At 39.2% G+C, this 27,449-nt stretch overlaps 2 protein-coding genes across 3 annotated transcripts; both read left to right on the top strand.

Moving 5' to 3' along the window:
* The first annotated feature begins 365 nt into the window (after nucleotides 1–365).
* klhl26 (kelch-like family member 26) lies at nucleotides 366–6,808 on the top strand. Of its 2 annotated transcripts, XM_014980511.2 has the most exons (3): nucleotides 366–658; nucleotides 2,005–2,187; nucleotides 3,219–6,808. In XM_014980511.2, the coding sequence occupies exons 1-3, from the start codon at nucleotides 609–611 to the stop codon at nucleotides 4,798–4,800; spliced, it is 1,815 nt and encodes a 604-aa protein (XP_014835997.1). In that variant the 5' UTR covers nucleotides 366–608; the 3' UTR covers nucleotides 4,801–6,808. The 2 variants fall into 2 exon arrangements, with proteins under 2 accessions (XP_014835997.1, XP_014835998.1); XM_014980512.2 differs by lacking the exon at nucleotides 2,005–2,187.
* Nucleotides 6,809–7,675: 867 nt separating this feature from the next.
* crtc1b (CREB regulated transcription coactivator 1b) lies at nucleotides 7,676–26,703 on the top strand. Its single transcript, XM_014980506.2, has 14 exons — nucleotides 7,676–8,133; nucleotides 11,315–11,431; nucleotides 11,913–12,038; nucleotides 12,887–12,948; nucleotides 13,187–13,281; nucleotides 13,790–13,875; nucleotides 13,963–14,006; nucleotides 14,487–14,710; nucleotides 15,460–15,611; nucleotides 15,699–15,929; nucleotides 17,210–17,296; nucleotides 18,256–18,342; nucleotides 18,419–18,593; nucleotides 19,783–26,703. Exons 1-14 carry the CDS (start codon nucleotides 8,008–8,010, stop codon nucleotides 19,992–19,994), a joined length of 1,824 nt encoding a protein of 607 aa, XP_014835992.2. The 5' UTR covers nucleotides 7,676–8,007; the 3' UTR covers nucleotides 19,995–26,703.
* The last annotated feature ends 746 nt before the right edge of the window (nucleotides 26,704–27,449 follow it).

The raw sequence follows: 27,449 nt of genomic DNA on the forward strand, positions 1-27,449 counted from the left end.
AGGCCACATCCTACACTGATGACTGCTTTACTGTGAACAATAACTCTTTATGTTTTCCATAAATTTAACCTAAAAGACAAATATTCAAACTTTTTGAGAGTAATTTTCATAGCATCAATCAGAAGAGCATTCATCTACTGATCATTGCAGATTTAGATCAACATGGTAATTTCATATTTTGCAAGCATATTTTTACCCAGTTTGATCTGTCAAAAAAATTTTCTTCACAAATACAGAGTTGTCCGTTGCTGAATAAAGTAATTCTTTTGTTGAACAAAATAAAACTATTTTCATTAAGAGTAGAGATCTCTTATTTGTTGCCAGGGTTTTCATGTTAGGGAGAAGGAGCGCGTTACTCTGTCGGCCTCTAGTGGTCAGGTAGCGGCGGTACAGGGGAGATTCGTGTTTCAAACAGCCACCAAAGGGGGACGGGTCATTTCTGTTTTCACCGCAGGACCTCAAACAGTCAATTGTACAGTTTTGGTCCTCCATAACCAACGGCTCTTTGCACGAAATAAACAAAAACAATAATGAATCATCCATTCGTGCCGATGATTTCCTGATAACATTCCCAAAAATGCTCTATGCGTGTTGGTATGTGCTAGAAGATGGCGGAGTCGGACGGTGGCGATTTTACTCCGAAACAGTCGGAGAACAGGTGAGTGAGCTGCAGTTCATGGTGTCGTAAGTTGGCGGTGTGTATCTGGTACCACGATGTCTCCCCACGGCCATTGAACCGGCTGTGCTCCGAAGTGACTCGCGGCACGGCTTCTTCAGGTCAGGAAACACCGAGGCTGTGATTCGGCCTCCAGACCCTGGGGCTCCTTTAGCTTTATATATAACATGTCTTAAGCAGGTTAAATTACGTTTACATTAATAATACTTTACACAAGGCAGTTAACATTTTTTAAGTTACAATAATAATTTTCTTTAGTGATCACAATACCACAAGAAATTTGAGAATTCAGATAGAATATGAAAAGAGGTTTTATTTTTAATGAATAAATTGGGTTTTCTTAATCGATAGTCTATACCCATATAGACTATCATAGTGTATTTCTCAAACAATAAAATTAAAACCCACTTCATAGTAAGTGCTTTTTTAAATTCTCTTTTTTTGGGGGAGTATTTACAAGTTGTCTTTAACTTAACTTAAACAAAGTAGAAATAGCATTTTATTTTTACATGTTACCAAAATATCAAATATTCAGATTAAGCAGTGTGTAAGTGTAAACTTTAAAAAATAAGAATGTAGAAAATGAAGGGAAAGAAGTAACTTTTTGTGGGTGGGTCACTCTGTTAAGATGATTGGATATTATTACCTTAATTTTTCAAGGGTTTAATTTCATCCAATGTCATTCTCCTCTGCTTTTCTATTTTTCCTCAATATTTGATATTTTCACTCAGAAAGAAAAAAAACTAAATCTCTTTATGGATTTGTACAATTAGGATGACTTTGTGTAAATGTTTGTGAACATAAATATTTTCCCCTGACCTCATGGGTAATGGATGCATTTTTAAATTTTTATTCTATCTGATGTGATGCTGAAAAGAGTTCTGAGACGACACTGTGCAGTTCTGTTTTTGTACTCTTATATGTTGTTTTTACAAACAACTGATGGAACAATATTTCCTTATTCTCTAATTGTTGTTTTTCCTTTCTAATTTCTTTAAGCATGTGCAGATTTAAAGTTCCTGGAGAGATAAATGGCTTTCTCTTTAGTGTTTTTTTCTTTGTACATACAAATGCATTCTCACTCATTCAAAAGCTCTACGCTAAATGCATTCCCCTCTGCTTGACTAGTAAATTACATTATGTTTCCATTAGAATGTTACTGGATACTACATATCCACACACTGGCCTGTTTTCATCAGCAGATAACAGCTTCTAGATGTAACAATTCAGCTTAGATTTCTGTTAGGAATATATTACATTTGCATTTGTAGGGGGGGGGGATTGCATTCTAGCTTATTGATGGTTACAAGGCCTATTTCTCTTTCCAGTATGGCTAACAAGAATAGTACCCTGCGCTGTACTTTTTCCGCCCCGAGCCACAGTGCCACTCTTCTCCAGGGCTTGTCGGTTTTGCGGGCTCAGGGCCAGCTCCTGGATGTCGTGCTGGCTGTCAATGAAGAGCACTTCCAGGTCCATAAAGCAGTGCTGGCCGCCTGTAGTGATTACTTCAGGTTAGTCTGGAGATTTCACTAAGTCCATTTGGATTTTCAATCGAAAGCACTTAGCTGATGCTTGCAAAAAAATAGGGTGGAAATAATGACTTGTAAAATAGTGTTGTTTTCAATGTATTATCAAAAGTTATTGAGTGAATGTTAATGGTGGGTGAAAATGTTCAGTAGGAAAGCCTACAGTGCCTTACAAAAATATTTCTACCTCTTCAACTTTTTTGGGTGGATTTTTATGGTTATTGTTTTGCTGTAAGCTGAACCTCCGTCCCAGTCACGAGTCTTTTGCAGCCTTTCTCAGGGTTTCTTCCACCTTGTCTTGTTGCTGGTTACATTTTCCCATTAACCTCGAGCATCTTCTCTTCCCCTGCTGAAGACATAGCCTTTCTACAGAACAGTGCCAATATAATTTTTTACTGTAGGGATGGTGTGTTTGTGGATGTGCAGTTTAACTTTTCCATACACAGTTTTTAATGTAGGCCAAAACTTTGACTTCACATTCTTCATGTTTGTTGTATCTCCTACATGGGGTTCAGCAAACTGAGCTTTGTTTTGATATAATGGCTTTTGTTGTCCATAATTAATATATTTGTATAGTTTCCCTATAATCACATTTTTCCATCTCATCTGTAGATCTCTGCAACTCTTCCATATGCATTTTGGCTGGTTTTCTAATTAATATTCACCTTGCCCAGCCTGTTAGTTTGTATGGAATGCTATGTCTTTGCAGGTTTGTGGTTATGCTACTCTCTTTCTACTTACAGATGATGATTAACCAGTGCTCAATGTGGCGGTCAAATCTTGGGATATTATTTTATAGCACAGCTCCATTTTAAACTGCTCCTTGATCTTTGTGGTTGTTCAAACGGTATGAATACATTTGTAAGGCTCGGTAGGCAATTAAGCCAAAAGATAACCTTATTCTTACTTTTTATTCACTGGCTGTTTACACTAGACTCAGAAGAATCTCATACAACTTTTTCAAACAGAAGTACACTTGTAAATAACGTGATGTATTGTGCTCTTTTTGATTTCAGAGCTATGTTTACAGGAGGCATGAGGGAGTCAAACCAAGACACCATTGAGCTGAAGGGTTTGTCAGCCCGAGGGCTGAAACATATCATCGACTTTGCCTATAGTTCAGATGTAACTTTAGACCTGGACTGTATTCAGGACGTTCTGGGGGCTGCTGTGTTTCTCCAGATGGTTCCCGTAGTGGAGCTTTGTGAGGAATTCCTGAAGTCTGCAATGAGCGTCGAGACCTGCCTTCACATTGGGCAGATGGCCACCACGTTCAGCTTGTCTTCCCTCAAAGAGTCCGTGGATGCCTTCACCTTTCGTCACTTCCTCCAGATCGCTGAAGAAGAAGACTTTCTGCACATTCCTATGGAGCGCCTCATCTTCTTCCTGCAGAGCAACAAGCTGAAGAACTGCAAGGAAATCGACCTCTTCCACGCTGCCATAAGGTGGCTCCGGCATGATGAGTCCCGCCGGGCTCAGGCGAGCAGCGTCCTCTGCCACGTGCGCTTTCCACTCATGCTCTCCTCAGAGTTGGTAGACAGCGTTCAGACGGTGGACATCATGGTGGAGGATGTGCTATGCCGCCAATATCTCCTCGAGGCCTTCAATTACCAGATCCTTCCCTTCCGACAGCATGAAATGCAGTCCTCACGGACGCTCATCCGCTCTGACGTGTTGTCCCTCATCACCTTCGGTGGGACCCCCTACACCGACAACGACCGCACAGTGAGCACCAAGTCTTACTACCTTCCTGATGCTGCTTCCCGTCAGTTCAAAGAGCTGACAGAAATGGAGACAGGGTGCAGCCATTCCTGCGTCGCAGTGCTTGACAACTTTGTGTACATTGTCGGTGGGCAGCACTTACAATACCGCAGTGGGGAGGGGGCCGTGGACAACTGTTTCCGCTACGACCCGCATCTTAACCAGTGGCTACGCATCCAATCCATGCAGGAGGCTCGCATCCAGTTTCAACTCAATGTCCTGCAGGGACAACTATACGCCACTGGAGGCCGTAATCGATCCGGGAGTCTGTCTTCTGTTGAGTGTTATTGCCCAAAAAAGAATGAGTGGTCTTATGTGGAACCTTTGAAACGCAGAATTTGGGGCCATGCTGGGACTTCGTGCAGAGAAAAGTTGTACATTTCAGGAGGTTACGGGGTCTCGTTGGACGACAAGAAAACGCTCCACTGCTATGATCCAGTATCAGACCAGTGGGACTTCAAAGCCCCCATGAATGAACCCAGAGTGCTGCACGCCATGATCAGCACCCAACAACGTGTTTACGCTCTGGGTGGCCGCATGGACCATGTGGACCGCTGTTTCGATGTGCTAGCAGTTGAGTATTACAGTCCTGAAAGTGACCAGTGGACGACCGTCAGTCCTATGAGAGCAGGGCAGTCCGAGGCGGGCTGCTGCCTTCTGGATGCTAAGGTCTACATTATAGGGGGTTATAACTGGCACCTGAATAATGTCACAAGCATCGTTCAAGTCTACAACACGGAGACGGATGAGTGGGAAAGGGATCTGCACTTTCCAGAATCATTTGCTGGCATTGCGAGTACGCCGATTATACTTCCTCAGAACACCACACAACGCTGAGCTCCTGACCTGCAACTGTGAAGACTATTATTCTGTGTGCCCTCCTACTGCCCAGTGGATTGAATGAAGGTGTGAACATGTTTGAAAAATATGGATGAAGGTTTGTCTTTTTAGCTTTTTTTAGTCTTCAGTTGACATAAATTTAACTTTTTAAATATAGTATATTTAAGAAACTTTCTTTCAGCTTTAGGGATTATAGCTATGACTGCTGATGATCAGGTTTCATTGAAGAGGCAAGGTTTTAGAGAAGCTAATAATCAGAGTAAGTGCAGGTCTGAAAATGTATTAATCCAATCATAATTATTGCAGAATTCCTGCAGAAAAGGCTAGAATGTGATTACCCTGGTCTAGTTAACCATGGAAAAGATGATGATAAAATCTTTCCAGCCTTTATTTTTTTATTCCTTTGTCAAAATGTTTTGTTTTCCCTCTGTCCTTTGTTTCTTCTTTGGGTCCTCCCATCTTTCCTTCTGTCCACATTTCCCTCGTTTCTCTTTTCCTCCCTCTCTTATGTCAATTTCTTTTTTGTGTGCTTCTTTGCCTTCTTTGTTCCTTGTTTACTTACACCCTCAAGTCACTCCTTTTTTCTTCTCTTCCTTGCACCCTTACTTCTTTGTCCTGTGTCCTTTCTTCTTTTCCTTTTTTAGTTCTACCTCTCTACATTATGATTTTCCTCCTTTCCTTTCTCGTGTCCTACATTTGTTCATTACGTGTGTGCTTCCTTCCATGCTTCTTTCCCTCCTTGTCTCTTCCCATTCTGCATCCATTCATTCCTTGTATTCTTTCTTTTGTACTTTAAGTCATTCATTATTCCCTCTCTTTCTTCTTTCCTCCATTTTCATTTTTTGTGTTTTTATTCCTTATCTCTTTTCTTCCTTCCTTTCATTTGTTATCCACCCTCCCTTTGTTTTGTTCATTCCTTTTATTGTGTCTTTTCTGTTCTGACATTTCATTCCTTATGTGCTATCTTTAGTTCTTTCTTCTATCCTATTTCTTTATAAAATATGTGAATCCTGCTATAAATTGATGATGAATGTTTGAATTTCATATTTTAAAATGGTGATAAGACTAAGTCTGAAATATTTATACATACAGGAACACTGTTTTTAAATGCTTGGCAATTTAAAAAGTGTATTATCACAGCCCAGTTCACTGGTGTAGCATTAGCTAAATTGTAGTAGATTTTCGGAGGAAAATATTACTTTAATTTGTAAAACTAATGAAGGGCTTACATTACAAAAGGCACATCAGATATGACATTCCTTAGAAAATCAGCATTTAAAATGTTGGACAATTTGATTGTACAGAAGTTTTATTTGCTATGCTGTTTAATTTTTGAAACAATTTACCTTTAAGTCAGTTACTGTAGATATATCCTAATCAACAAGCTACATATCAGCACATAAATGCTGGCACAAAAACAAGAATAGGATGATTTACAGTTTAAAATGTGTTCCACATGATTTAACTCTTTATGTGAATGTCTTTCTGATTTCTGATATGTTTAATGGAACTGAAACTGTTTCGGATGTTTCTTTTTCTCACCTAAAATCACACACAACTGCAGACCTCTTGCGGCAGCTACATGAATAATTTATTTGTGTCTTAATACAGTGTTTTGTATTGTTTTTTCTCTTTCCTTGAAGCTTGTTCACTTAATCTTTGCAATTTTAATTTTTCTGCATCCTTAGCTCGTTTAAAGCTATATTTATGAGATATTGTGTTTGTACATGACCTATATATTTGTTTTTACTTTAAGAAGCAAACCTTTTGTTTTTTCCCCTTTTGAACTTGACCACCTCCATGATAGTGAGGAGGGGGTTTTTTTTGTGGAAAAATGTCAGCTGTCTGCTTGCCTAGGCGTGTCTTGTTCTGCTTGTACCAATCAAAGCAGATTATATTGTCAAAGTGCAATACAGTGAAAACTGATGTACTCCAAGGGGAATGTACAAGTTTGTGTAGCTTCATGTCAATCCTTTATTAAAGTCAATAGTGTTTTAAAAATGTACACCTTTTGTGTCCGTATTGGTTTTATAAATATGTTCTGACACTTCTCCTGAGTTAAAAACAAAAACAAACTGCCTCCTGTACCTCAGGTTTAGAGAGAAACCAATCTGAATTTTTTGAATATAGGGTAAACATTCTTTTTCATCATGTTGTCTTTTAGTTGCCTAGAACTTAATTTACAATTTTTTTGTGAAATGTGACAATAAAACATTTGCAGTGCTTTGCAAAGAAATTACATTACTTTCTTTTCATATCATACTTACTTACAAGCACAAGTTTGAGTGTATTTAATTGTGATTTTATGTGGTAGACCAACACAAATAAAATGATTTTCACTTTTTTTCAGGGTGATTTGAAGTTATACATTTCCACTAAGCTGCCATTTTAACTATAAAGTCTGTGGCAAACTGAAAATGGGGCTTTTGTATGTCTTTTGACAGTGACTTTCTTCATACCACTGTTCTGTGCAAGCTAGACTTGTAGTGACACCAACAATTATCATGACAATAAACTATCTCAACTTAGCTGTTATCCTGGACCAATCTACTATGTTCCATCATATTAATGATGCTGTTTGTTCACTAATGTAATGGAAAACCCCTCACCCCCAACTAATAAACCTCTGAAGCCTTCACACAGCAGCTGGATTACACTGAGATTGGATTACAACTAATTAGATTACTTCTAATTTCAGTTTGCTGCGTTAGATTTTACTTAGGGCTATCAAAATAAGTGATAGATTTTCATGTCAGATTCTAAAATGTAAATTTTGTGTAATTTTCCTTCATCAGTGATTTGCTCCTTTATATGAGTATCATAAAATTTTAATTAGCCAAAATCACACTTTGCTTTAGTAACGTGACAAATGTCACAAAATTTATCACAAATGTATTATATTTCAGTCAGTTTGCCCCTGGTCACTTTTTCTGTGACCAGGTGCAGATTTTATTGTCTTTCCGTGCATATCCATGTTTATTTCCCCCCCTTTATGTTACTATTAATAACGAACATCTAGGGCACACAATTCCCCCTGTGGTGAGTCTTATTTTATCTCAAACTCGGCCTGCCTCTCAGATTCTGCAGGCAGCTGAAACAGAGAGGGGTAACATCAATAGAGGCGTTCGACCGTGCGTCGTGACGACAGTACGAGGGCCTGGCGTCGTGCGTAGCGTAACATTCCATTGAGAAGAAGAGGGAAAGATGGCGTCCTCTAACAATCCGCGCAAATTTAGCGAAAAAATCGCTTTGCATAATCAAAAGCAGGCGGAGGAGACTGCCGCTTTTGAAGAAGTGATGAAGGACTTGAACATCACCAGAGCCGCTCGGGTAAGACCCCCACCCCCTCACAGGCTGGTCCCAGTTTGTTGCATCGCTGTTTTTGGCAGTTAACGAACACTGCGGTGATATGTTTGAGCGACTGCTCTCTATTTGGGTAAGGTCCATGTTTTCTTTCTTAGCTGTATCGGTATATCATAATCACAACACACTCCCATGTCTGTTGACGGGCGCTACATTTTTTTTATTTTGTCGATAAAACATGCGTGGTTTAGTGCACCGTTAATTGGCTCCGCTAGCAGTTTGAGTTTAACGTGCACCTGTTCCCTATGTATGATTTCAACGGTAAGTGCACGCGTTTCCAGGCGCACACATCACCGCATAATAACATGTTGAGGCTGTTGGCAGGTAAATTAAAGCGGAGCAAATGCGAGTGGGATCTCCGACAGGTTTAAGGCAGCCTTAACTGGCCAATCGGACTCACTGGACGTGGATTCCCTCCCGCCCCCACGTCAACTGTTTCCACCGTGGCACGTTTTAATTCAAACAAAAACACAATTTAAAACGGAAGCTTAGTTAATGTTTTACATGTTTTATCCAGCCACACCCCTGGACTGCACTAGTTTATACAGATTTGTTGAAAGTCAGTGTTCAATGGATCACAATGAAATTATCAACTCTCTAATGATAATATAATAAATAATCCTGCTCTTCAGGGCCCACTGTCCTGAATGTTTTAGGTGTTTCACCACTGCCACACACCTGGCTCAAATGAATGGGCGATTAACTGGCTTCTGCAGCGCTTAATAGCATGTTGAGGAGGTAATCTAATCATTGGAATCAGGTGTGCTGGAACAGAGAGACATCTAAAACATGAAGGACAGTGGGCCCGGAGGAGCAGGATTGAGAAACATTGGATTATGTCTCACAATTATGTTGGGCCCATGGAGCGTGCGTGCGTGCGTGCGTGCGTGTGTGTGTGTGTGTGTGTGTGTGTGTGTGGTGGAAAGACCCTCACAATGATAAAAAGAAAAAAAAAAACTAAAATAAGGGAGAGCTATGGTGCAACGACTATATAACTTGCTTACATCATATTTTGAAAAGAAAGAGAAAGAAATCCATATATTTGTTACAACTCATTATCAGGTTTGTTTGTTTTTTTCTTTCCTGAAGGCTTGATGCAAATTGCTTTTAACTTTATTACATGTCTGGTGTTGTAATAGAATGTCTGCAAGTGCAGATTGTTTTTCCATAAATTTTTTTTTCTTTTTTTCATTATGCTCATTTTGAGCATGCGTGTCTTATGAATTACTTGATGCATACATAATTGTCTATCTGCAAAGGTCAGAAACTTTTCTTTGATGCATAAAGGAAATCTAAGCTCTTCATTTTCTGTTTGATTGAAAACTATTCCCACCATTTTTTGTCTTTGTTTTATAGCTCTTCCTCATGCTTAATTGTTGATCTAGATTAAAGGTTACCCAACTGAGTTTGTGCAAATCGGCCTTTGGTAAACACAGATGTTGTGTTGTAAAACTCAAAAACAAAAGTTACATTATTTGGTAAGTCCATAAAACTATAAATTTACTCTCTGTTGTGAGGACAATATGCAAGCATCATGCACTCAGGATAAAATTGCATCAGTTGTGCAATTAAAAACAGAGGAGGGAGTTACATGTTGATGTTTCATATTTGCAGTGTGCATTCCATAGCTATTTCTCCCCTTTTAGGAGCTAACTGAAAATGTCAGAGCTTTTGTGAATTTGACAGATTAAGCAAAAATTCTGGACCTCTTTTTCTTTTTTTTTCTTTTTTTTTTAACAGGCTTCAAAATGTTGCATCTTTTCCTGCTCTTGCTCTGCAATGTGGGTAAAAAATGTGATTGCTTCTTCAGTTGTGGGATAAAAAAAATTGTGTAAGTTTCTACTAATGAGACTTGAGCAAAAAGTGACTTAATTTTTCTTCAAAGAATAGTCCGCCTTCAAATTATTTTTAATTTCAAATCATGTTTAAAAGGCTGCCATACTATACTATATTATATAATGTAGTATAACTGTACACAAGAAATGCTACCTATTTATTAATAAGCAGCTTACAACCAGGGTATTCAGTCAGATTTCCAAGAATTTAAGTTCACATTTATTAGGTCACAAGGATCGGTTGAGACCAACAGTTAACTTCACATGAGTTAGTGGGGGTCAATGCTGAATGTAAGGATATGGACTAGTAAGGACTGCTAGCCTATAACTTTTTAAACCTTTAGCGTTTTGTGGCAAATTCACATTTTGCTACATTTTAAATGTGAGGACTGTTTTGTTTCAGATTGTTCTGTTTGGATTGGAATAATTTTTTTTTCAAGACTTCTTCTTTGACTTAAAAGATATCTTCAGAAATGTAAATAATTCTTTCTTGAACAGATGGAGTTTGTTCACTGCCACTCCCTTCCTCTGGAATGAAGCTCTTCAAAATAAAGATTATCTATCAAAATAAAAAAAGTTTACTGTCCCTTTAATCGAAAGAGGGAGGCAGGGGCCATGGCAGTAAGTGTTGAGGACATCCAGCATGAGCAGCAGCCAGTTAGTTTTTCTCTGCCCCAAGCCCCAAATGATGAGAGTTAATCATCCAGGAAGCTCCACCAGCATTTATTGGATGAATCAATTGACTCATTTCTTCAAGCTGCACTGACGTCAGGAAGTGTTTGGGATATTTTTTTTTCTGTTTGCTGGAAATTAAGCACACTTTATTACTATGATGCGTGTGTCTAACCTTAAGCCATACTGATATTTCCTAGGAGAGAAACACTCTTCAGTTGTATAGTCTCTGCCTGATTCCCTTGTGTTGCCATTTAGATTTTCTGTCACTGCATTATGTCTGATCATCTGACTCAATTCTTCTGGGTGTACAGGATGTCAGTGTTTTGTTTTTGTTATAGCATACATTACTTTTTATTACTGTTATATGCAAGTAGTAAATACCCAACTGTGACAACTCAAGCTGTCAGTCCAGTGTCATTCGAATCAGCTAGTTTTGTTTGCTTGTCAGTTGTCCATGAAAAAGCCACATTTGCCTGTTTCATCTTGTTACCTTTTTTCAGTTCATAAAAGCCCCAAACTCATTAATCTTGCATATAATCATTGTAGACTTGCACGCGTTGCCCATTTTTAGCATCTCTTTTGTTTGTGAATCAGATCAGTCATTCACTCATGCTTTCATGCAATTTTACTTTGCACAGTTGCAGTTACAGAAGACCCAGTATTTGCAACTAGGGCAGAATCGTGGACAGTACTATGGAGGCTCACTGCCCAATGTCAATCAGATTGGGAATGGCAACATTGACCTGCCTTTTCAGGTGAGCCCCTAGCCTCTCTCAGCAATGGTTTTGTTCTGGATCAGTGTACCTTTGTCAGCTGTTGGTGAATGTTGGACACACACAGGTTTCAGCTGTTTTTCAGATTTGTTGAAAAATACTTTATGTACAGACTATCCATTTTTAAAGAGGAGTAAAAGAGTCTGCTGGCTTTTCTCTGGCTGCGACAGCTGTAAGACTATTGGCTGGTTAGAGCTGCATCTTCCACCAGGTTTCATCATACCTCAAAAGTTAAAGAAGAGCTTGTCTTAAAGTTTTTTTTTTCTGCCCCATAATTGAGAATTGGTTCCTAAATTTTAAAGTATACCATTGCTTGTCATGGCTTTTCATCTTTAATTACATTTGCCAACTTGGCTTGACCCATCTTAAAGTGGACATGTTTAGCACCATTTATTCCAATGCAAAGATTTGCTCTGTTTGAAAGGACTCCTCTCATCTCATTTACCTGGTGTGTCCACCTTAGAACTCTGTGCTGGACACCAGTCGGACAAGCAGGCACCATGGACTCGTGGACCGTGTTTACCGCGATCGTAACCGCATCACGTCTCCTCACCGTCGCCCACTTTCAGTGGACAAACACGGTCGCCAAATATCCTTTATATTGCACTGTCACATGTGCCAATCAGACTTGGAAGTTACTTTGTCTCACCTTCCTAATATGTTCTATTCATCCATGATTTGGAATATCAATCAAATACAGTGTCCTTTTTTCACATGAAACCACATTTTACATTTCATATGGTAATTAAGGTCTCAGAGTCCGAAGGATTGTGGTCATCTGAAAGTTCCTTTAGATGATTGGCTTTGAAACTGACCCACCAATATTTTGACTCTTATCCACCTCTGGAAGTAGCAGTTACTATGTTGGTTTGGATAGAATGAGATTGTGTAACTAGTGAGACAGAGGTACAAAGCAAAGATGGCAGCATGTGTTCATGATGGAGACATTGTATCATCTTCCCTTCCATCTGATCTGAAAAAGAATTTGATAGTGATTAAAAATTGTAATTGGGATTGGGAATTGCATCAAAGAGCACAGCTCTGGAGAAATCCTCCAAATGCTACTGAAAGCTGTAGACACACCCTTTTGATTTTGTAATTGAGTGTATGTACAATTCAGTAACATTTCTGTGTTAAAAGTCTGTTTTTCTTTTATGTTTTCCTGTTTATGTTGATTTGAAGATCAATGAATTAATAATTTATTTTTTGTACATCCACTGATAACCGTCTGCTGAGTTACACATGTTGGTATGTTGCACTTTAGCAGAGTTATTCTGACAAATGTTTTCCATTTTTAGTTTAGAGATTTGATCTCCCTGTAGGATTTGTCCAGGATTGTTTATTCATAATGTTTTAGGCACAAAGGGATGAACTAAAGCCTATGTCTGATTGATTCTTCTATTTTTCTTCATAATTATTAGCCTTGACTAGATTTACATTGACAGCTGTCCCTACAGTTCAGTTTACCTCTCCCCACCGCCAGACACAAGCTGGAGAAGGTAAGTTTCTTCGCTTGTCCGTTTGCACGAGGTTGGAACTACCCAGTCAGAAACAGTTATTTTTATGCCTTTAATTAGAGTAGAAATTACTCACAATGATGGACCACCGATTGGGCAACCTGGTGACAAATAAAGTTCAGTAACGAGAGCTGTAACCCCTGATGGGTATGGTGCTGAACAGTTGGCCCTCTTCCAGTGTTGGGATTCTGCTGACATCTCATCTTTCTGTCACATACAGGACGAATTCGGATTCGGCCTTACACCAGAGCGCCATGAACCCGAAGCCTCAGGAGGTGTTTTCAGGAGGATCGCAGGAGCTGCAGCCTAAACGTGGTGAGGGAGGATCCAGTGACAAAGACACAGAGAATCTTTCATTTATTCATGAGCAACGTGCTAATCCAAGCTGCAAACCTCTGAAGACACAAAAGAGATGGTGTCAGAGAGAGGCAGATGTAGACGCGTGGTAAAATATTTAAGGTGCAAATGGAAGCTGATCTACTGAGAAGTGTTTCTGTTTGACTTTGTACTCTGCTGGCTGTAGAAATTTCTGAATGAAGCTGATTCAGGGCAACCTACAGAGCAAAATCAATCATTAACTGACTCCTTATCGATCATGTCTTTTTATGTGTAAAGCTCTGATACAATGAAGCCAAGATTAGCTGGCCTCCGTTCAGCGTCTGGTGGTCATCTGTGCTATTTTTAGAAATGTGGGAATCTGGTGCACAGCAGTACTATTTTCTGCATGGCGGCTTGGGATATTGATGACTAATTTCTTTCAGTAAGGCTTTGCATTTTTGGATATTGTCTCAACAAAAAAAGTGTTCTGTTTTTTCTTTAATAGTGCTGCTGCTTACGGTGCCAGGGACGGAAAATTCAGAGTCGGATGCAGACAAGGATGTACAGAAGCAGCTGTGGGATGACAAGAAGGTACCAGTGGGACTGTGAGGGACTGTAAAGTGAACTCATGTGGTGAATTAATCATGACTCTTTTTTTGTTTTGTTTTGTGTTTTTAGGATGATGCATCTCAGCCTAATACATGTGATGTCCCAGGAATCAAGTGAGTATTACTATTTTGATTTTCTAAACCTCTGCTTCTTTTTTAACTTCCATTGAAAAATGCTTAAGTTTTTCTTATAATGACCATCATCACATAAGTGGAAGAAGATTTCTAATTAGACAAAGCTTTGCTAAATGTAATGAAGCTGTAAACCAACCATATAATTAAAGCTTCACTGTAATTTGATGTTTTTCCACATCAGAGAAGTATGTAACTTTTTCTAATGTTCTAGATTTATTTTTCTCCCTTCTAAGTTCTCAGAGAGGCCAACATAGAAATTACCAACTGATTAAGAGTTATAATAATTTGAGGGCTTTGTTTTCATATTGCAGATCTGAAATACTTTATAGAGTCTAAATATCTGTCACATAATTGATTCACTCATCAGCAGTTAGAATTATTAAAGCAAGTTATCCAAAAACATTTTTTGGTGCTGTTTTTGTGTTTCACGTCACTAACCAACTGGTTGCCTTTTTCCAGTATATTCCCATCACCAGACCAGGAATTAAGCCCATCTGTGGTCCCAGCTGGTCACAACACTGGTGGTTCGCTGCCGGATCTGACTAACATCCAGTTCCCTCCTCCGCTGTCCACACCACTTGACCCCGAGGACACCGTGTCCTTCCCTTCACTTAGCTCAGCCAACAGCACGGGCAGCCTGACCACCAACCTCACCCACCTGGGCATCAGTGCTGCAAGTCATGGTAAGAGCTCTTACATGTACCAAAATTAGGACGATGGAGGAGGAAGACGAAAAAATATTTTTTACTCCCAATTAAGAAAGTAGGTTGTTTTAGCCAATATCCTGAGGTGCATTTTCTTAGCCTGTTTTTTTTATCAAAATAATTTTACTATGTAACAGGAAATTTTTATTTACAATAACGGAAAATTAATCTCTAACCCGAGGCACATTACAACCCAGATGATTTTAGAATAGGTTTTGTTGTGTTTCTATCTGTGTGCAGAAAATATTAAACCTAGCTTTGTGTTAGATGCTGCTGTTATTACTCTCCTTTGATTTGGTCTTCTCTTTGCCAGTGGGCTGCTGGCTGCCTCTCATTATGTCCTCAAATCTCATCCTCTCAGAGCTGATGAGTATTTTGGTCAGACAGCAGTTACTCACTACATCTTGTTCTGGCCACCAGCTGTTTTATTTTCTGTGAAATTCTCATTTAAAATTAGTTTCCTGCATATTCGATATCCTCTTTGCTTTGGACGGCATCAATGTTCACTTGCTTGTTTTTGACACCTAAGTGACTAAACGTGATCTGTGGGGAGCCCAGTCTGTATGTGTGTTGCCTGTTAATAGAAGTAAAGCTCTAAGCAGCTGTATATTAAACGTTGTCAACTGTCTATGATTTCTTAGCTGATTCTCATGTTTGGATGCTTGATAATCTGAGTCTCCTCTAACAAAACCCAGTGACTTGTGCATGTGTGACTCTTCTGTTGCCAGGGATCACCACGCCCTCTCAGCCTTCCATGACTGTAACGGGCCAGCGCAGGCAGCCACCCGTGGTGCCACTTACTCTCACCTCTGACCTCCACCTCCAGCAGTCCCCACAGCAGCTCTCACCCACGCTCTCCTCACCGGTTAATATTACACAGGTAAATGTCTGGCGTCTGGCTTCACTTGGTCTTTCTTCTTGGTGTTCAAGGTGAAACACTGTAATGTGTGTGTGCTCTTGTCTTTAGGCTTTGCAACCAGAAACATTAACTTTGGAGCAGCAGCTTTCCCAGTACCCCCTGTTCAACCAGCTGACGCCTCAAGCCCAGGCTCAGCTACTTAGTGACCTCCAGAAACAGCCGGCGCTGCCACAGGGCATCCAGCTCATCGCTCTGCCCACTCTGGCCTCGTCTGGGACAGCCACCGCAAGCAGCCCCTCCCCGGACAGCCAAACCACCGCCAGCATGAGCATCAGCTCGGTAAGAAACGCACAATTCAGTTAGGCGAGTGAAGGCAGGCTCACAGCTTTCTGGAAATGTTTCCTAATATTGTCATGATTACCACTTTGTTGGTTTTGCTCGATATATTAATCTTTTGAAAACATGACATGATCAAAATGATCATAGCTTGCTGCTATTGTGTAGACAGACAAAATTAACTCCCTGCCAACATTTTCTCACTTCTTATGCGGAGGCTGATGATAAAACTTGTTGTTTTGTCCACTGTACAGTCATAGTGAAAGGCTTTGGCAGTGACACAGATGTTATTCTGTGGTTCCAACAGTTTATGGTCAACTGAAAAAAACAACTACAAACGCAAGACTTCTAAAAACTTTGATATGAAATATATGAAATTCATGCAGCGAGTCGGAATGTGGAGTTTGATGCCTTTTCATAACTTAATTTATTCTGGCTTCCTGGGTGTCCTCATCTTGACTCAGAGTTGATCTCAGTTTTTTTGGCTCCTTCTTATCCTGGAGCCAACTTTATAGAATTGACTATAGTTTTTTAATTCCAATATGATTTTTTTAACCCCCTCCATCAACTATTTTCCCTTGTGCTGGAATATACTCAAAGCACCAAATTGTCCCTGCATTGTTGGACGAAGTAGCTCTTGGAATCTGTTTTTAGCCTAACATTATTTATGGCAGTGTTCTTGTTCAGTGCTGTGAGTAAGCCCTCTTCCTGGGATGATGGACATTTAATCAGAGACGGTACCTTTTCAGCAGCCTTCTACTGTCCATCACTAAACCTCCTGCACAACTTAACTCTCTCTCCTTGATATCTTTTTTTAGACAAGAATATCTTCTTTTATACCCCAAGGTCTCTTTGTGCATGTAGACACACTCTCGCTCACCTGCTGCTGATGTTGAACAAGCTCTGCACTGGTAACTTGATTCTGTAGAAGAACTGATCAGGAAAAACTGTCATTGAAACCTCATGAAATTGTTCTGTCCTATTTAACTTCTTACCTTGAAGTTCTCAATGATCCAGAAGATGTTTTGCATGCTTTTCTCCAGGAGTAACACAAGAAAACAATGGTTTCAGTCCCAGTAGTAACACACTTTGATACCACGTTAACATCAAAACAAATCACTAGGTAATATAATAATTAAGATGCAACATTTGCAAAACACAGCATATATGTCACTGCCAAACTTTAACCTGCAACTGTACACATTTTGATCTTATTGCTAAAGATGTGTGTGTTTGTGCCAGACATGAAGCTTAGTGTTAGCTAACCCTCTTCCCTCCAACAGTATCGCAATCAGACTGGCTCACCAGCCACTCAGTCTCCAACCTCCCCAGTCTCCAATCAAGGCTTCTCCCCTGGAGGCTCGCCTCAAGTAAGGGCCCACCCTCCGAGCTCGCTGCTGCCTGGGGAAGGGCTTTGCTTCTGGGGGAAAGCTAACTGTTCATAGCCAGGCTGCTTTTCATTCTGTGTGTTTGCACCACTCATGGTGTCAGCAGCTGCACAACTCATCTCCTCATCTCCACTGTCACAGTTGACCGTGTGCATGACAACATGTTGGTTTTCTCAGTGTGCACCACACTGGGATGCTCCTTGTATAGTAAAATATTTTTCTGGAGAAAGTGCTATATTTTTTTTAACAACTCAGTTTATGAATTTTAAATCTTATTTTCTGTGAGACATTTTTCCATTTTTTTAGGATACAATTGTGGATAAATTAATTATGGTTAAATCAGTGAAAGTTCAGGTCAAATTTCTCAGATTCTAATGATTCATGGACTGTGCTCTCTTTGGCTAAGATGATGCTTAAGCAGCACATACGAAATCCAATCCCATATTATTGATGATGTGCTCTATGAGGCGTATGTTTTTTAAGATTATTTAAGGGAAGTTTCAACTCTTCTCTACTTCTGTAAATCCAGTTTGACCTCTCTGTCATGCTGGATTTTACCTTTTCACCTCTTCTTTTTTGTGTTTTTGATGTTTTTTATCTTCCTAAATTGCCAGGGTTTTTATTGTCTTGGTGTTTATTATACAGTTGTAGGCTCACCACCAAGTCCTCTCTTTAATAAACTGAATTGTGATTCTTTTCTGACGGGGCTGCAGCAGCTAACGTTCACTCTTTCATAGGCTTGTGTTAACCCTGGTTATGAGAACCACTTGCTTATATTTCCTGCTCTGCTGGACAGCTGTGTGATGTGTTGTCTTGCTTGGTTTTCCTTATTACTCCATCACTAAAATATGGCCTTAGTCAATTGGATGGCTTTTTTGTGTTTGTTAGAGGAACTTGCAATCTATTTTATGATTTTAACTTATATTTCCTTTCCCCTGCAGCACATTCCTGTGGTGGGCAGTATATTTGGCGACTCCTTCTATGATCAGCAGCTGGCATCGAGGCAGACCAATGCGCTCTCTCACCAGGTAACCAAGACTACCAGTAACTGAGGACAGAACGTTGTCCTGACTCTGCTCTGCCTGACAAATCTGTTCTTTTCAGCTCGAGCAGTTCAACATGATTGAAAGTCCCATCAGCTCGTCCAGCCTTTTCAGCCAGTGCTCCACCCTCAACTACACGCAGGCGGCCATGATGGGCCTCACTGGCAGTAGCTTACAGGACTCGCAGCAACTCAACTACAGTAGCCATGGCAACATCCCCAACATCATTCTAACAGGTAGCAGCACCACCACCCATTCATACATTGTCCTTCACATGTCCTTCACATCTTTTCCAGGCAAAAAGATGGAAGTGCAGTTGAGACCAGATATTTAAATATACTATAAAATTCAACCCATAACTGTTTCTCCCCCCTTATCCATTATTAAATCAGACCAAGGTCTGCCTGTTTGAGGTCAGTTAGGATTACTAAAACTATTTATATTTGCTACATACCAGAGCTGGAGATTTTTTAAAGCTCTAAATTCTTTTGATATCCTTCTACAAGCTTCTCGCAACAGTTTGCAGGAATTTTGGTCCATTCGTCTTGACAGAACTCTTGTATCTGAATCAGGTTTGAGCCATCTTGCTCAAACATACTTTTTCAACTCTTCTTTAAACATTTTCTTTGTGATATCGATCAGGGCTTTGTGATGGCCCCTCCAAAATACTGAACTTGTTTCACTTGTGCAAATTTGGTGATAGGCTTAAGGCCCCCACAAACGTGGGCACACTTTACAACGCAGAGCACACATCTACCATACACATCTGCTCAAAGGTTTATTTTCACATCCATGTGCTCTTTGTTGCACAGTAAACTGTTTGGGAGGAAACGGGAGTTCACACTGAACTGTTTTGTATGTTATGTCAAGCTGATAAGATTGAGAGTCAATGCAACCAGTTGCAAGGACGCGCATCAGACAGACTCCCGCTTTGTGCCACCAACAGATATGTGGTGGTTGCTTTTTATTGAGAAGAAACATGGCTAGGTGCCCAACTAGCTAACGTGATGAGTGGTGCTGGAAAGATTTAGACTTAACTTGAAAATTATTGGAAAGTGCTTGAATTCTACTTGGGAGAATTCAAGATTTTCGGATTGGGGGAAATAAAGGAGTCTGTTATGAGAAATATAGGCAATCGGTACGCCTGACTAATAAATCTCAACTGTCTGCAGACGGTGTGCGTAGAGTCCGCTCATAGAAGATGCTGAACGCCCAAGTATGTGGGGGCCTTCAGGGTCATTGATCAATTGGAAGACCCATTTGTGTTGAGATGTTTGAATATTTGAATAAGTCGTGATGCCATCTGATCATGATGCCATCTGATCATGATGCCACCCGTTTTGTAAAATGTATCCGTCCCATTGGTAGCTAAATGACTGCTTTGTGTTGAAGCTGTCTGCGTTTTTCTGCTGTCACCTTTCTTAGTCACAGGTGAGTCTCCGCCCAGCCTCTCTAAAGAGCTGACCAACTCTCTGGCGGGTGTTGGTGATGTCAGCTTCGATGCCGACTCCCAGTTCCCCCTGGATGAGCTGAAGATAGATCCACTCACACTGGACGGACTGCACATGCTCAATGACCCCGACATGGTGCTCGCTGACCCCGCCACGGAGGACACGTTCAGGATGGACAGGCTGTAGCGAGGCTGTGCTGGAGCAAAGAGGGAAAAACAAAAACACTAACGTGAGTGAAGAGAAACAAAGGGCAGGATGAACCCTCTCCCTCGTTGCATGGCCGTCCAGCTGTATGACTCTTTGAAAGATGCGCCACCAAAAAACACAACGGGGAAAAAGTCGTCCATTGGCTTGCAACGGGAATGGCCTCGCTGTTGTTTTGATAAAGATTGGTTGCTCGGCGCTTTCGCTAGCCTACTCTTGTTTACAGTGCTCCATTACATGCCACATATATTTAAAAAAAATGCACATTATAGCCATTTTCTTTTCATATCCACGTTCATTTTAATCTTTTTTGCTTGTAGCAGGAAGCTGCTAATTTATTGGGTAAAATAATTGTTTTGGCTATGTATAAAAGAGGAGGAAAACAAACAACATAGCTGGTTTACTCACTACCCTTCAATGAAACAAGTTCTCCTACCATAGCATGATAACTTTCTTTTTGACACTCAAAGCTTTATTTTTGACAACCAAATGTTATTTTCATCTTGTATATGTTTTTATGCTTTGTGTATTTATGTTTTATTTATTTATTTATTTGGTCAAAGGGTTGATATTTTATAACTTAAATTTGATGCCAAAATGTCTGTAGGTGGAGTGTAAAATTTCACTGATGTAATTAATTACAAACACATAAATGTTTTTTTTTTTTTTTATTATTATTTTAAGCTTTTACTTGGGAAACGAAGGAGTGCAAAACCTCCCCATAGTTGCTCTTTTGGTGTTAGTTGTGCCATTATTTAATATTGTGCTGAAGTCCAACAAGCAAATCTAGAAATCAGTTCTAAGCACCACTTCAGGTGGACTTTACTGGGATTACCACTCATCAGGAAATTCAATTTAACCAAAACTAAAGAAAAGTGCATCAGAATTCATTCTCAGCAAGAAAAAAAAACATTATATACACTAAATTGCCAAAAGTATTCACTTAGCATCCAAGCAATTGATTTCAGCTGTTCTAATCACTTCTGGGGCCAGAAGTGCATACAATCCCGGATTTAGGCATACAGAACACTTCTACAGACGTTGGGGAAATATCCAATGTGTTATTCTCAGGAGCTAGGTGAGAGTTGTGGTGTTATAGAAAATCACCTGAACAATATGTACAGTTGTGACATTTGCTGACCACTAAATATTCCTCTCAACTTGTAGCAGTGTTACAAAAGTTGAAGTAACTCAGCCAGATGTGGTAGGTCAAATAAAAGGTGCACTGCATTCAGAAATGACCAACTTGAAATCCTTAAGATTAGCTCAGTGCATAGAGCACTTCATGAAAACGGTTGTGATGGCTGAGCAGCTACATCCTTCCCATACGTCATCAAGTGTAACATACAGAATCAGAAGTGTAGCTGTCTGAGTCTGGTAGTTTGTGTCAGATGTAAAGTTTGGTGAAGAGTTCACATTCTTAGTTCCAGTGAAAGAGCTTGAAACGCTTTAGGATACCAAGCAAGACTGTAAAAATGTAGATTAGAGAGTTTGGATGAAGTAGAGTGGCGATCATGTGCCGAGCCTTATGTCACGTTCCTTTTACCTTGAACGTCTGAACTTGAAGCTGTGTTTTACCTCACACCCAAAGTGGGAGTGTTCCAGTTAACATAGTGTGAGAAGTCTTGTTTGCGACATGGCGATGCCTAAGTAGATCTTGCTTGCAGTACCTCTTGTGATCTTTATTTTAAGAATTACATTCCATAAGCAAACACCACTCTTAATTTTAGTTTATAGTTGCGGGCACTACATGCAACATTGATTTTAGACACACTCTTTCAAGTTTGTCTTGTAAAATAAAATGTCTCCACCACAGCTTACTACTGTTGATAGCAGCCATATTGAAACTGGAAGTCAACTTTACAAATCGCATTGAGTGGGAATGTGTTGACGTTGATTTTTCAGACTGGGAAGTCAGAATTTCTGAGTTCTGACTGCAAATGGAACACTCCATTATTGTCCAGCAACAGTGTCTGGTCTCACAAATAGACTTTTGAAAGATTCACACGAAGACACTCCTAAACCTTGTGGAAATCCTTCCCCTAAGAAACGCAGCCGGTAGAGCTGCAAAAGGCAGGCTGACAAAATAAACCCTGTGAATTAACTGGGATGTCACGCAAGGTCATATATGTATTGAGAGCCAAACAAGGAAATACTGATGGCAATGTAGTTTATATTTAAGCTGAGAAGTTCACTTGAAAAGTAACACATTTGTTTTTAAACCAGAGAACATTCAAATCTGAATATTTTTCAGTCACTGTGAAATCACCTGATTTTGCCTTACAGTAATATTCTGCTGTTCTACTTCAGTGTTTTATGTGACGACGTATTTTCCTAACTGAATATTTGACCTTTTCTTGTATTTGAGACAAACTTTGGTCAGTCAGTAATCTTTGTGGTTATGTAAAGTGTAAACAAATCGATGTACTGTATTTTGTAGCTGTACACTTGATGGCCAAATTGTCTTTTTGTTTTTTATGTGGGACAAAAAGAAAACAGGGGAAAAACAAATGTCCAAGAAATGATGTAAAGAGTGCAATTATGGGGAGGCTTTATGCTCCTTTACAGGGGGTCTCTAACAAAAACGCAACTGAAGTTGGATACAGAGAGAGGAATCCGAAGTCAAGTGAAGTGTTTTAAGATGCACTCTAAGATTTTTAAGAGACTTCTCTTGAAGAATGTTTATATCCTCTGTTTAGATGAGGTGCACAAAAGCTAGCTAAAGATCTCTTGAAGACGAACTCTTAAGTGTAATTATGTAAAATGTGCAATGTTTCAAAAACTCAAATCTGCCTTGTTCGTTCAGTCTCGGAAGCAGCAGAAATGGCTTCAAAAAACAAACACTTCACAAATCTTTCAAGCCAAACCGTTCACATTGTCATCTGCTTTGAGTTCTGATCTTTGTTGCCAAAATGTTTCCAGTTGCACGGCTGATGTTGACAACACTACCTTCGCATTCAGTGCCAACTGGTCCGCCTCAGCCTTTTTGTCAGAGTTTCCCTGAAAGGCTTCTGTAGATTTTTGGGATCATTTTTGGCTAACTTTAATGTTCAGGTGTATATGTATTGAAATTTTTACGGACTGTCTAAACACACCCAGGATGGGAATTACACCTGGGTGGGTTTAAAGCGTTCATTGTGTGCAGTAGACAGCTCCATCAGCAGTTTTGTTTGCCTTCAACACACCCTGACTCCTATGCAAATGAGATGACAAAAAAAATCTATGGAACTTAAAGGAAAAATCCAACTTTTTCCATATGCTCAACTGGATTTATTCTTCTGAAGCAGAATATTGGAGGTGTTTTTACTTAAACATGCATGAAACTCCTCTGAAAGCTTTGACAGACATGGTCATTGTGAGCTGCTTTTTGTAAAAAAAATAAAATAAAATAAAAAATTATAGAGGCTTTCACTGAAAACTTTATTTGGCCCAATTTCAGCCAAAAATCGATTGGTTGTACTTTGTAAAGTATGGCAAAAAAAAAAGCTAGTTTTGATGTTTGAGTGCAGAACGGGAATGTTTTGGTGGCGGTATGACAATCAAAGACCAAAATTGTGTTTTGAAATGTTGACATAAGAAAAAAGTCTCTACGCTGAAGCATAAATCCAGCTTTAAATTAATGCTTGATGTTGCCTTCTTCTTTTTCGAAATGCTTATATTTTGTGGACAATACGGTTGCTCAGTTATGAAAAAAATCATGATTATAACAATTATTTGAGTTTGATCACATTTTTTGCGCAAGCTTTGGCTCAAAAGTTTTATATATTTTTCTGAATTTTGCATACTAGCCAATCGTTTTTTCCACCCAAGACATGTCTAATCAAATGATTGATATATATCATTGGGACATGTATATCCAAATCAGAAATGTATTTAAATTTTAGTGAACAGCAGCTAAACCTGACTATTCACTAACGGACAGGTGGCTGCAGCGACCCATACTGTCTATATCATGTTCTTGGATTGCTAACATTGTTGCAGAGGTTTAAAATCCTTGTACTTCCATGATGTTTCAGTTTTACAATGGATTTTTTTTTTTCAGAAATCAGGAAAAATATATGAAAGTAAAATAAAAAATCTTTTGTGTTATAGTTTGGAGCCAAGATTGAATTACTAATTTGATTAATTGTACATCCTCACTGGGCAGAGCACTTCTCTCTGCTCAGTAAGCTGATATTCAAGTTTAGCTGCCAGCTGTTATTTAACATTAAACATAACCTACAAAAAGACTTGGTTACCTGAAAACGACTCCATAACCAATGTTGGATTTTTTCTTTAAGCCTAGACATTTTGTGCAGATGTTCTGTTTCCAAAGGTTTGCGTACATAAGACTTCGCTGTTGTGATGCCAGTGATTGGAGCTTCACCCCAGTCCCTCATCCTGCCGCAGTCATTCAAATGGACTTTGTACATAAAGCTGCAACAAAATGCATGACTAAACGGACAGTCCAGACCTCTAAACGAAGGCCTTCTATAGCTCTGCAGGTTTGATTTGTGTAACATTATGCTAACACAAACCGTCTAAAGGGATGCATGTTATGAGTTTCTTCCTGTGCAACAGTAAACTCCTGTTAAGTGACTCTGTTACCTCCATTTCTGTACGATGCTACTTCACGAATGATACAAGAATGTAACTTCTGTGGCAGTATTGTGGTTTTAGCCCGATGAGTTGATGTTTGGAGTGTTTGGTTCTGTCCCAGCAGCTCAAGGCTCCCCTTCCCCCATAAAGAAACTGACTGTTGCTTGTACCGCTCTCTCTTCACACTGTAGCATCTCTCTGCAGTCGATTGTGAAAGACCCTTTTTCAAACAAATAGGAGATGCCGCCCTGTAAATGTTCCAGATTGGCACGCGCTCTGATTGTTTGCATTTGTGGACCTCTGAAGCATCTACATTATGCAGTCAGCTGCATGACATGATTGACACATTTAGCAGGTTCTTATCCCATGCTATGTACTGGATCTTAATATTGCTATGCTAAAGTGGAGCGTGTTTTAAGACATGTTTATTTGTTTTCTGATGTTGCCTACCATGTTTGGTTCTGGGCTGGATAAAGTGAACTGTTTCTGTTACTGTGCAATGTTTTAGTCCACTAGTTGCTTCGCACTTTAACTGTGACTCCCTGACGTTTGTGCTGGGACTGTTCGGCCCGATGTGAATGCTGACTGTTTCATAGCAGAGATATTTTAATCTAAAACAAAAAGATGGATTCTCTATTTTCTTTTGGGAACTACACTTTGGCTTGTCCTGTTTGTTTGTTTTTCTTGTTTTGTTTTTTTTTCTTCTGTTTTTATTTGAAGCTGTTAAAACTTTTAGAAGATGCAAAATCAGAAAGGGCTTATTCCGGTGCAGCTTACACTCTAATGTTGGAACTGAACGAAGGATATTGCTTTTATGTTCCCGTGCTTCTATGTTCCCCAGTTTTAAGAACTAAATCTGATATGTGCAAAAATACTTGTTGAGAAACATGCTTTAAATTCAAAATTGTACAGAACTGGAAGGAGACCTGAAATTGATCGCCGTCTTTTCATTCTGAAAAGCCTGATTTTTACTATGAATATATGATTAGGAATAAACTTCCAGGGATTGTCTTCCCTTCAAACATATGATGATGCAAAAGCCAACCAAACCTAAAGCTGCGAAATGACGAGGGGTGCTAAAAGTTAGACTTTTTTCACCAGGCATGTTTGGATTTTGAATATTTGTACACTTTTAAGATAAAATTCTGCATTTTAATTCTCTCATTGCATCTACCTGAGGTCCATCTATTTAGCTGGGGAACATGGAACAATGGAAACATAAATGTGATCTATTGTACCTCAGTTTTTATGTTTCAATGCTTCAAAAAAGAAAAAAAAAGAACAACCTTGGAGTAAATTTGAGCGTTCCAGCTCTTACTTGGACTTTCCCTTGCTTCCTTATTTACTTGTAATCTAAAAATCATTACACTCAAACAGCTTGTATTTGCATCTACGCAAACTGTTACTAAGTGTATTATATGCTGTTGCGATGCTTCACCGAAGTAGCTTGGACTGTAAAGCAATGGTTCAGTTTGTCTCGCATCTGGACATATGAAACATTACAGGGCGGGTAGGTTCATACAGGAGACACTAGTGTGGCATTAGTTATCAGCAAATGCAGCACTAGGACTTGATGTCAGATTTGGCAGCTTGTTAACTTTATATTTAAGAGGTACAAAAAGTCTCTTAGAGTAAAAGCATGATTAGAATTGAAGATGACAGTTTTTACCTGACTTGCTTTTGTTTTTTTGTTCTTTTTTTACATCTACACATCTTAAATTTTACTTTAGACTCCTTGTTTTACTCTGAGACAAACTCGCATTACGCTGCAGCACAACAATCAGGTTGTGTGTAAAGAGCATTGGAGATGGATTATGTATTTTGTCTGTAAAAGAGAAAATGTGTCCAAGATTTGCTGCTCAGTCAGAAAATGATGTCCCTTTAATAACCAGGGGTTACTTTTCATTGAAATCTATATGACAGGCTCTAGAAATACAGTTTTATGTTCCACTTTAAGCTTATCGTGAGAATAGCATTATATCACTGTTGTCCTGTAAGTTGTAGTGAGACCTGTAGGTATTTATTTGTTGCCATGTGATTCTCTTTTATGTGACCATTTGTTTTTATAAAGCTGAAAGAAAACCCTTGATTAAATTGAATGTGAAGGACAGAATTTTCCTCTGCATATAGTCTTGATTTTCAAAAAAAAAAAAACTGATTCGGGACATAAAAAAAGAAAAGTTTTATTTCTTAACATCACAGCGTGTTGCTGTAGACATGCATGATGTTTCAGTACTCTTGTAAAAGTGTTTTGGCTATTGTTTCTATTTTGTAACCTGTAAATGCAAATTTAAAAAGATTATTTTGGATATGTGCATGCTTGTGAAATGTTCAGAATGTTGATTTCCACTAAAAGCTGTTGAGTTTGGAACAAAAAAAAGGTCATGTCTGTTACTTAAAACTAAATATACTGGCCTTTTGAGGAGTAGGTATTTTTATAAACGTCTAGACGTATCTAATTTTAGTTAAAGTTTAGCTTGTTTATAATAATAAAAAAAAGGCTAAACATGAAGTTGTATTTAACAGTTTAAACATTACATATCTAAGTATATGTTATGCTTCCAATGTAAAAGCTAAATTGGCACTGACATTTGTGAATGCCTCTGAGGGTCAGCAGACAAATACTGAAAGCATTTTGGGGAAAAGCAAAGTAAATTGTTGCTTCATTTTGTATTAAACAGGGAAAGAACAGACATTTACAAGAAGTGAAAGCATTCGTATAACAGTTGCAGGAGGCTGGAATAACTTTCTGAATTGGTGTTTGATATAAAGCAATGCACCTTTTGTATTACACTGTGCAGTGGTAGTGCATCAACTACTTTTGCATTAAACCCCTGTCAACTCTCAGAGGTTCTGCAA

The sequence above is a fragment of the Poecilia mexicana genome, unplaced genomic scaffold (genome assembly GCF_051168715.1).
Source record: "Poecilia mexicana isolate PSO_F unplaced genomic scaffold, ASM5116871v1 scaffold_4, whole genome shotgun sequence".
Lineage (NCBI taxonomy): Eukaryota > Metazoa > Chordata > Actinopteri > Cyprinodontiformes > Poeciliidae > Poecilia > Poecilia mexicana.

Coding starts and splice junctions, on each gene's coding strand:
- crtc1b (XM_014980506.2), top strand. CDS start 8,008: ATGGCGTCCTCTAACAATCCGCGCAAATTTAGCGAAAAAATCGCTTTG. Junction 8,134..11,314: donor ACATCACCAGAGCCGCTCGG/GTAAGACCCCCA, acceptor TACTTTGCACAG/TTGCAGTTACAGAAGACCCA. Junction 14,007..14,486: donor TGTGATGTCCCAGGAATCAA/GTGAGTATTACT, acceptor GCCTTTTTCCAG/TATATTCCCATCACCAGACC.
- klhl26 (XM_014980511.2), top strand. CDS start 609: ATGGCGGAGTCGGACGGTGGCGATTTTACTCCGAAACAGTCGGAGAAC. Junction 659..2,004: donor CCGAAACAGTCGGAGAACAG/GTGAGTGAGCTG, acceptor TTCTCTTTCCAG/TATGGCTAACAAGAATAGTA. Junction 2,188..3,218: donor GCCTGTAGTGATTACTTCAG/GTTAGTCTGGAG, acceptor TTTTGATTTCAG/AGCTATGTTTACAGGAGGCA.